The sequence below is a fragment of the Austrofundulus limnaeus genome, unplaced genomic scaffold (assembly GCF_001266775.1).
Source record: "Austrofundulus limnaeus strain Quisiro unplaced genomic scaffold, Austrofundulus_limnaeus-1.0 Scaffold37, whole genome shotgun sequence".
NCBI classification, from domain to species: domain Eukaryota; kingdom Metazoa; phylum Chordata; class Actinopteri; order Cyprinodontiformes; family Rivulidae; genus Austrofundulus; species Austrofundulus limnaeus.
The window spans coordinates 1,259,591-1,270,462 of NW_013952439.1; the positions used below are offsets into that span (position 1 = coordinate 1,259,591).

At 34.4% G+C, this 10,872-nt stretch overlaps 1 protein-coding gene across 1 annotated transcript in view; it reads right to left on the reverse strand.

The window, feature by feature from the left end:
- Window positions 1-1,445: 1,445 nt before the first annotated feature.
- The window catches only part of LOC106516393 (cohesin subunit SA-2), a 23,701-nt gene continuing 14,274 nt past the window's right edge, over window positions 1,446-10,872 (reverse strand). Inside the window, exons 21-34 of the mRNA XM_014006730.1 lie at window positions 10,156-10,243; window positions 9,842-9,922; window positions 9,366-9,458; window positions 9,071-9,245; window positions 8,851-8,987; window positions 8,671-8,772; window positions 7,988-8,136; window positions 7,631-7,759; window positions 7,331-7,536; window positions 6,068-6,305; window positions 5,857-5,967; window positions 5,623-5,749; window positions 5,306-5,383; window positions 1,446-3,494 (exon numbers count right to left, since the gene is read on the reverse strand). Of these exons, the coding sequence (XP_013862184.1) occupies window positions 3,471-3,494; window positions 5,306-5,383; window positions 5,623-5,749; window positions 5,857-5,967; window positions 6,068-6,305; window positions 7,331-7,536; window positions 7,631-7,759; window positions 7,988-8,136; window positions 8,671-8,772; window positions 8,851-8,987; window positions 9,071-9,245; window positions 9,366-9,458; window positions 9,842-9,922; window positions 10,156-10,243 (1,738 nt within the window). The 3' untranslated portion in view covers window positions 1,446-3,470. The remainder of the gene's footprint in view (window positions 3,495-5,305; window positions 5,384-5,622; window positions 5,750-5,856; window positions 5,968-6,067; window positions 6,306-7,330; window positions 7,537-7,630; window positions 7,760-7,987; window positions 8,137-8,670; window positions 8,773-8,850; window positions 8,988-9,070; window positions 9,246-9,365; window positions 9,459-9,841; window positions 9,923-10,155; window positions 10,244-10,872) is intronic.

A 10,872-nucleotide genomic window follows, 5' to 3' on the forward strand; every position in this document is an offset into this window, starting at 1 on the left:
AGAGCGCGCGACTGCAATGTCTATGCAGAACTTTACATAAAACATAAACGATGCCTTTTCCACACAATGACTTGTTAGTTCGAAATACCAATTGAAAAATGCATTCATTTTCTAAGCATAACAAAGTCAATACAACACTGATTTTAAAACTTACTAAAACCATAAACATTTGGACCACAATGGAAATAAGTGATTCTCACTTTCTTGTGTTATCCAAGTACTATTGAATTAACTAGATGTGTATGTACAAGCAATATTACTGCTAAATAAAACCAATCAATCAACTTTTCATTACAGACACAATTTGTACCCTTTCAGCTAACTAAAACAAAGCTACATTTCTCATGAAAAATGATTCAATTAAAAGCAGCTTGATGGATATTTGCATGACTTATTGTGAKAAAATAACAAAAGATTTGTCATTTGCATTATATTTGTGTTTCAAAGTGTTTGACCTAAATKTGTGTCAGGTTCTTTCAAGCTTTTCAAGTTTGGAGCTGTTGGAGGATCCATGGTAAAGGTGAAAGTCCATTTCCATGCAGCTTCTTGTTCCTGTGACTGCAGTTGCCATGAAGTACATGACACTGGAAACTAGTCAACGTCTTGAGACATGGACGCAAAAGGAAATGCAACCCCAGGTTAACCAATCTAATGAAAGATGTTATTACTCATTATATGTCATTATTAGATGTTATTACTCATTATAACTCTTTTCAATATCACTTATTAACTGTGCAATACACGTTATGTGTGATATGTATAATGTGCAATCATCTAAGCAATATTACCACCTGTGAGATGCTGCATACATCATCATCCTACTTGCATATTTTACTATTCGCTCGGTTTCTGTTGTACTTTAAAAATATTACATTTAAATTGTTTTGCATTTTTATTGCATGCCATTACTACTTGATTTTACAGTGAGTAGAACWTTTTTACTAATATCAACACAATGAACTGTGTTAAGTTGCTTATGACAAATAAATCAATCCAATCCAGATGGTAGAAWAATAAATAATAGGAAAAAAATAAAGAAACCATCCAGGTCAAGGTACATCACTTTTTGATTGCATGTTTTTGCATGCAATTGCAATGGAATGCTGACAAGCCCAAAAGTTTCTGAGACTGATGAGACAAAGCTGGAGCTATTTGGACAGTTGCATCTTTATTTTTTATTTTATTTTATTTATTTTATTGTATTTTTTTGCGTTAGGGTACCAACAAATGTTAACTTGCATCTTTAAACATTATCTAAAAGATCTGCAATATGTTTCCAAATTCAGACATGTTTATTGTTCAAAATGAAAATGAACACAAACAAGAATGAACCTTTTAGCAGTCGAAAAAAAATAACTGGAAAAACAGAAAGATGGTTTCAATTATTAAAACTTTSAAGCATGCACACCAAATCACTCTCTGTGGATTGACAGCCATGTCAAAAGTAGTTTTAGAGGATTTATTTGGTTATGTTACATCTCCAGACATAAATACAAATATTAAAGGATGCAATGGGCACTTTGTAAATAGAATAAAAACACAAATTTAATATATGCAAATATTTAAATATGTATAAACATACATATGTACGCACATGTTCAGCAGTTTGATGACAAACAAAAATGATCAAAAATGACACGATTTATGTAGATTTACAGGCATTTCTATGAAGTACTCGTCTCTGTTGCCTAACATGAATATTTAATATGAACATAAGGATTTTTAAGTCCACATCATGTTTTCTGTAGTTTACAGAAACATTTGGAGAAAACTAGGGATTTGTTTCAAGCTACAATGGAGAATAATATCTGCCAACCAGGCCAGTACACAAAGACAAAGAAACAAATTCACAGAAAACAAGATAACCATGCACAGTTGCAAATTAGTGGGTTAATGTCAGAAAAACATTCTTTTGCTTTAGCTATTCCTTTAAAATTCCCACAAAAGTGAAAACAAAAAGATAAGTACCAATTCACACAATATTACACATTTGTAATTGTATAATTTACAATTCCTACAATTGGCCAAAGATTTCGAAGACCTTGTAGTTTGGCATAATTCTATATGTCACCAGTGAAAAACAAAACTAAAACAAAACGTAAACATATATTTAAAAAATCATCTGCACAACTGCAAACCAAACAGGAAAAGCAAAACAAAGAATAAACAACACTGCTTTCTTCACTATTTTTCAAATCCTTTTGTTTCCAAAATGTAAAAAGTGAATATGATGTGTTTATTTTATGTATTATTTAATATTAGTTATTATACAAAGAGGAAAAAATAGTCAAGAGAAGAGATTAAATGTTTTATGTTGGGTCAAGATTTTAGGCATGGTGTTGTAAATGCTTCCATTATTTAGAAAAACATTTTTTTGATCAATTTGTCATATAACTACATTCGTCTAAAGCAATAATTCTGCACCTATTAATTACAGGATAAAGAAAAATAGAAACATACAGCCATATCTATAGTAACACCATTCCATTTCCATTAAAAAGGATTATTTCAGTATCTGTGTGAAATCACATGATTAGAAACAATTATTTTACATCTGATTGTCAATACAAAATAGCTATAAATCAAAATTTATCTATAAGGTATAAAAAGCAGAACACACATTTCTAAAAAATACCATCACAAAGAAATCTGAGAATGCTATATATACCAAGGCCTTTGGACAGTATGACACGCCGGTTCAAATGATACTCTACTGTGCACAGATCTGATTATATGGCCACATGCCATGCCAAAATCTACATTTTACCACGACAAGTGAACACAGTATCACTGACTGTAGTCGTGTAATAAGTGCTGCTTATAAAACTCCTTTATGTTTAATTTGTAGACATTGCATTAGGGAGGCATGGAATTTAGCCTGTAATTATCTCTACATATATGGCTGTATAATTACATTTGAGCTGATTTATTACCTATTTCGGCGACGTTTGATATGATTATAGTCCTAAATCATAAAAGTATTAAGACTTTTGTTTTGAAGTTTTAAAACTGTGTTCATTCCTCCTAAATATTGGCCACTAAGTGAAAACATTTTAATCAAAACAAAAACAACTTAATGTATTAGTAGTCTTGTATTTCAGCTTGTTATTTTCCCTTTATAATATAAAATCTGCCACTGCACTGGCACCTTTCGACACGAGCAGCATCCCATATCGAGTGTGGCAGGTCTGGCCTTGTCATCGTTGACACCAAAGTGCTTTTAGGGCAAACAAATGAGAACAGAATCCTTTTTTTTCCTTTTCTTGCAGCCAGACAAAAGGTTTGGTGTGAAAACAGCAAGAATTTCATATCCAAGCTCAAGTTCTCCCTTGAAATCGTAAAAGATGAAGATATTTGTGTCTTACAGGCCAGTTGTAGTAGTCCATCTCACTTCTCTTCACAGAGTTCACAGACAACGGTCATTTCATTGCCCAACCTTATCTGATCGATAATTCTGCATCCCATTCATGTTAGAACATTGAAACATTGAGGACCTAAAGAAAGAGAAAAAAAGTCATAAAATTTAAATTTTACAAATAAACTAGGTTAAATTTAGCTATTAAGATTTGTTTTTCTTTTTTTTTGTTTAAATAAAAAGAAGAATAAAATAATTATTTGATAGAAGATAATTTGCTCCAACACTTTTGCCTGAAGCGTTTCACTTAGCCTCAGTTTCACTTTCAAGTCCAACAGAAGCCCTGCAACTTTAAATTTAAAAGCATWTATAAAAKGGTCTTTATGGCTACAGTTTGTTTAAACATATGAAACTAGAAACATCTAATGGTCTGGAACCATAGACTTGAATAAGAACACTAGACTGAGCCCTGCCCATCCCGTCCACTGGTAGCGTCTGTGACAGCATGGAGGAGCAGAAACAGACCAAACAGGACAACAGCTCACAGCAAACATAGAAACTAACAGATAAACAGCAGCTGAACCGGATCTGTTTCACAGATTATCGGTCATGTTTTTACAATAAATTAATAACTATGTTAATTTCATTCAACAATCATGTAAAACAGCAGATTTATACCAGAAAAATATATAATTTATAAGTAACAATGATCTAAACCAGACCTGAAGTCAGCCTGTAACTTAGACTTTAGCTAGTTGAAAAATGATGACTTCAGCTAGTAATAAAGTATATTATTATTTCTTCTTAATGTCATAAAAAATAATAAAAAATATTTACCAGTCACATAGAAAATGTTCTCTGTATATCTGTTATGAGATGAAACTTGTCTCTATTAGCTAACCATCTGCTCAGTAGGTCAGGTTCCTCTAACAGAAACCTAAAAATACATTATTTTACACTCTGTAGGTCTAAATATTAATCACAGACATTTATAATATTATTTTACACTCTGTAGGTGTAAATATTAATCAGAGACATTTATAATATTTTTTACACTCTGTAGGTGTAAATACTAATCAGAGGAGAAAGTAATATTTAATAGTTTGTTAAATTGTAACATGATTCAACAGTGCTACACTCTGTATATATGCTCCACAAGCTAATATCTGCTACTCAGTTATATAAATAACAGTGAATACATCAACTTTATAAGATTATTTTAATTTTAAACTGTTACATTATGTTCTGCTCAGATCAYATTGAGCTAAATAAGATCAAATCTGMTGACTTGTGTTGTGAAATGAGACGTTTTCCTGCTTMTCTTCTGTTAATAAATCCATWACACAAACAGCTTTTCTGGCATGATTTAAAACATTAAATAGATTATATAAACTGTAAAATATTAATAATATTTGAGTTAATACTATTATTAATAGTTTTTATGATTTCTACATCGTCCGTCCTTTTTTTCTGCTCTGTCACCAACATGTACAGTAATGGTAAATCCAGACTCTTGAACGTTTTGAGTTAGCTTCACCAGCCGATCACACGGTCACCTGGTTTCTGAGCACTCCAGTGGTTCTACATAACCTCCTTGACTGGAACACAAAAGGTCTCTACAGAAAACTCTTSAAGTGCAGTTTAAAAACAAAAAGGGTGAACAGTATAATGGTTCAGGGTTAATGCTGCAGTCTTAAACTAGTTGTCACATTGCTAGATCAACAATGACAAAAATTTTTAACATTTGATCTTGCAGCTTTTTGTGCTTTTAAAGAAAAGTAATTTAAAAAAGAGCAATGTTTTATGAAAATCAGTTTAGATTGAACTTTTTTGTCTTCTTTTATAATTGAGAATTTTTCCTTGTCATAAAACATTAAGTAAATAAAATACAATAAAAAAAATCCCTCCACTGACACAATAAACATTCTATAACAAGTGGAATAATCTTACCGAATCATCCATTATGGAAGAAGGATCAAAGTAATCTGCTCTCAGCTCAGTCCTTTCCCTTCGATTCTTTGATGCCGGCTGAAAAGTAAACGAATTAAAAATAAATTCACAGCAGCATAAGATGGAAAAAAGAGACAAAATGAAAAAAAGGTTCAACACTCAATCAAAAGTGACAAATTTTTTTATTAAATATTAAAATACAATATATTGTATACTTTAAACGTATAGAACTGATATGACTGAACTGAGGAGTGACATTTTGCTATTTATTGTTAAGATATGGTCCACAGAACTTAGATCCATTTTTCAGAAATTACCAAATCGATGTCCATCGTATTAAAATCCATGCCCTCATTGATGTCTTCTAGGCGGTCCTCTGAAGACATCATCACATCCTCTACGATTGGTTCCTCATCATCCTCCATTAATCCTGACCCTCGACGACTGCAGAGTGAACAGAAGAAATCTGTTAGTAGAGATTTTTCCCCCTGATGTTTATTAACTTACTGTTAAATCTTATTAACGCTCGCTGAAGACCGGTGCTGTCTTACATTGCTTGCTGCATGTGGTTCCTCATCTTGGCATAGTGCATGTTAACCCGCTCTTGGTGCTGACGGGCTTCAGCCTGTTGCCTCTGTGTTAACATCCAGGTGACCTGGGTACTGAGGGACATGGTTCAGTAAATACGTATCATTTTAAAGCAGCTCAGGATTTTCTAAACAACGGCAAGAGCTGCAGGTCTTTAAAGAAAAGTGTTTGTACTTGTAGTCAATGGCAGCCTGGTGTTGGTGGAGTGGGTGCTGTTGTGGAGGAAGGGCTTGATGAGGATGCTGCTCTGCTGGCATGCTGAACGTGGGTGTGTAGCTGTCCTCTGGCCTCATCTTCTTCGGCTCCCTCAGCACCGTGGAAGTGAGGTGAGGTGAATGCATCATGACGGGCGTTGGAACGCTCTGCTCACGGTTCATCCAAACCGCATCACTGCTGCTGCAGCTGTTCTCCTCTGCAAAAAGAAAACAACTCCTTCTAATGTACCRAACAAATGCACCAGCCAGAATAGTTTGACTTATTATTAAACAGCAGGGGATGAAGGAAATGAACCCATTAAAACTTGTTCCAGCATATAGGCACGCCGGGTTTCCATTTTTAACCCACAGCTGTGATTTTAATGAGTCGAGACAAAAAAAGTCATCAAAGAAAACACCTAAAATCAGCTGAAAATATATAAACGAAAGTTGTAAAGAAAGTAATAAATGAGTTTTAGAGGTTGCTGCAGCTGAAGCACATTTTCTTGTTTCACCATTTTGTGGACTGTGTTTGCTATGCGTGCCTGACTCAGTAACAGGAAGAGAAGTTTCACATTTTAGCTGAGTAATTTGCCTTACATTACCTGTACTTTAAAACTCAGTGGAAAAGAAGAAAAAACACAGCTGAAAAAATGGTCTGAGTCCTTAAAAATAATTTAAAACAATGTGCGTTTGGTCAAAATTTGACTTGTGTTGCTTTGGGACCCGCCCACATTTTTCCACTTTTATGAAAAAATACAATTTTTATAAAAAGACAAACTTTAGCATTTCCAGACTTGTGATTTTGTATTTTTTAACACAGTAGCAGAAACAACAAACTAAAACTTAAGGTCTAATATATAAACTTAGCACAAAGTAAGTGAAACTGTGTTTGGTAGATTATTTCTTTGTTGTAATAATAAATCTTATWCTGAGCACCTGAAGGTACCAGAAGATCAAAATCAATAATATCAAAGAAGATTTGGTAAATCTTTTATGTGCACAACCCACATACTCAGCTCTACTGCTCCTCCCACAAATGCATGTTCCTTACAAATGTGGCTCCATTTAAAAGTGAATTAAAAGGCTTTCACACAGTATAAGATTTATTGCCAAGAAGCATTGCTACAACAAAGGAATTATCTACCAAATACATCATTCCTTACTTTTTGTGCTAAGTATATTATATGGTGTATGGTTTTTGCAGTAAATAAATTAAGTAACATTTTAAAAAACTACTCACCTTCAGGCAGTTTTCTTTTGCTTGCAGAAGCTGGTTTCGACTTCTTACTCCTGACGGACCCTCGACTGCTGATCCCACTGATGACAGACATGGTGTCGTCATCTCCTCCAGCCTGAAGCGAGTTCCTGTAGGCGATGAGGGGCATCCAGCAGTCCTCTCTCTGAAGAGCCATCTGAAATGTCATGAATCTCTCCAGGTACATGTGACTGTAGGAGTCAGAGTGACAGTGAATGTTAAAAAGGATTTTCACGGTTCTTCATTAGGTCCGAGCTCACTTCCTGAATCGTGTCACAAACTCACACTGTCCTCTTGTCCTGTCGCATCAGCTTGCTTGAGAACTCACTCAAGATATCCAAAAACGCTAGATTAAGCGGCGGACCCCCTTCTCCTTGAGGACTTGGTTCTTTAAATGCAAACTCGATCCCATTCCTAAAATCAAATAAAATACATTAAAAACAGCTTACTAACACATACTGTATATATTAAAAGTTTTTTTTGTTCTAGACCAGGGGTAACTTTAGCCAAATCAAATGGCTTGATGCATTTATTTGCTTGTTCCATTATAAGACAAAAATTTGTCTTTAACACAGCACACAAATATTTTTTTTAAAGTGGGGCCTTTGGTAGGCCTGTTTCGACGCCTCTGYAATTACTCACTTGTGCAACATAGCTATAGCCTCCCGCGTCTTCAGCTGATCCAAACCAAACGTCAACGAGAAGCGTCGAGCGAGCTCTTTAATGCCACAGAAGGACGAAGATGAGCGGTCAAACGTGAAGCCAAGTTCAGACAACATCTCATTAAATAACTGTAATAAGATACAAAAAATATTAGTTATTGCTCTAGTCTTATAGTCTCATTTTCCTGTATTAAAGTACACCTAAACATACTTTTTTGTAGCAATACTTCATGAATCAAATTAAAATAATACATTTATATAATACTGTATATACGCACACAACATACTAGAACTATATTTTCTAAGACAGTTGTGAAGTTTTCTGAAAGGTGACAAAGTATTAAATATATAACTTTTCTGTTTGAACATTTCTTTACTGACAGAATTACTGATTGCTGTGTGCAAAAAAAACATACTTTACAAGGTTGACAGATGTATGTTTAACATTTTCCTCCTATTACAATATGCTTAAAATTGAACTAGTTCCCATCTGATCTCTTTTAAATAAACAAATTTTCCATAAAACTGAGACTAATTTTCAGATTTATTGTTACACATATTTTAAAGAGGAGTACAACACTATTATAGAAAATGAAACTCTATTAAAACCTAAGGTTGATGTTGAGGTGAAAGTAGGCTTTAATGAATCTACCTGAACATTACCTTTTGCAGGCTCATGATGAGCGTCTTTGCACACTGTATTTTGTCAATTTGTCTTGTTTTACTCATTGTTTCTTTGATTATATCACCGTAATCGTTGTAATACTGTGAAGAGAAGAAAAGCTGTGAAAAAAGCTGCAGATGTAAATAATCCTTTTACATTACAAAATGATTTATACTTACTCTCATGTACTGTTTAAATATATCTGCGCCGGTATTCATTTCAACAACATTGTAAATGATTAATTTGCAGTAAGCAGCAAGAAGGTTCCTCCGCTTGTGAAGCGCTTCGATTTTGCTGGCTTCATCATCTTGTCCATCTGTGGGGAATAAATAAACCAAAATAAATAAATAAATAATTATATATGTTGGACTAACACAAGACTGGGTAACAAATTCAAACCTGTGCTGTTGCCGTCGTCATCCTGATCGATGAAAACGTGATCCAGGATGAAGTTGAGCAGCTCTGCCTGCAGAGAGGAGTCTGGCACATAGACCAGACACTCCAGCTGCTCCCGGCCTGATGACATCATTTGGTGACTGAAGATCAGCAGCAGATCACACAGTATGGTAAAAGCCTGGAAATAACACATCACGTACAAATACACGCTGACCAAATTTTCAATTACAGTAAAGAAAAACAAAAAAATAAAAGTCAGAACTGATTTAAAAAACGTCATTCATCATCCACATCCCACCTGCTCTTTGACTGCAGTGTTGATGCTGTTTAGGTAACGCTGACACATCAAGCAGAAAGCTCTCATTTGCTTTCTCAGCATCACCATATCACCCTAAAACAAGCAGATGATAAGTAAGGCAGTCCTGGAACAGATATATAGAGATACTTTCAAATCAAGAAATTAACTTTTAAGATTGTCAGAAAGTTGAGAGACCTACATGGGGCTGCACAATTGAGAAAAAAACTGACATTGTGATTTTTTTTCTAASCCYTCATTGTGAAATGAAAAACAAGTGGAGAAGTTTGGTAACGCTTATCCTGCTGTCACGATGGCTCTAAATAAACAAACAATGCTTAGCCTAGCAGGGGAGCGAGTGCGGACTGGTGGGCTGCAAGGTCAATAATACACTGGGGGGAACCCTGCCTATTGTTTAGTCTCTAGACTAAACAGTAGTTAACAGTTGTTAAAAAGATACACACAAAAAAAGCTGATACCTTTATAGAACTGCAATCTGAAACCTTAGTCAGATTCCACAGGACGATGTAATGTGTGCACTGCATCGCATGAATCACAATCTAAAAGGAAGAGAGGATGAGTTACAATATTTCATGTAGTGCTTTACTACAGACTTAGATATGTTTCTATGAACAGTTTCAAAAGGTTAATGCAAAACTATTTGCGCTCGACCCTAACATATGTGCATCAATAAACATTTAGAAATCATTTAATCATGTTTATAGTTGAAATGTTGATAGATAATAGTTTAACATTTCAGAAAAGTTACTGACGTTTAAATACGACAACATACCTGCTCAAGCATATCACCATTCTGCAGACCGGTGCTGAGCAGCCTGTAGTTGCTCGTGAAGAGGTCCCACTTTGAGAGATCATGTGCACTAGGAATAAAAAAAAAAAGAAAAGAAAATTAAAGGTCTGTCATTTCTTTTAAGAAAATATATCAGCTGCCATCTTTCATGTCAGAGTTTTAAACTGAGATTCTTTTGTCTTGAGAAATGGAAATATTATAGTCATTTTGGTCAAACCTTGAAAACAACACAATGCCTGATCTTGTGCTCAGAGTATGTGTTGGGKATGACTTTCAGCTTCTACCACATGAAATTATTACCTAATATCTGTAAAACTGACTGAGCTAAAGCCATTTTTGTCTCGGCTAAGTTTAATTAGCCACATGTTGCACTGGCTCCAAAAGTTAACTAGCTGTAGATGTACACCTAATGATTACTTTATGAGGTTTACTTTAAGATCTGCTCACTGGTTCACAAGATATTTTGYTAACAGACTRACCCACATGCAGACAAAGGCAAAAACATAATTTTCTGCTTTTTGGCAGTGGATGATAATAAAACGTTTTTGTTTTTTTACATGTAATGTAAACATTTTTGACAACCTACACTCCTATAACCTCAAACTTTGTGTAATAGAACTAATACTTTTATGTTTAAACTAGTTATTCATGACATCCTTTAATGACCTAGGTTTTCATGACATGCTGTTCATCTGCAGA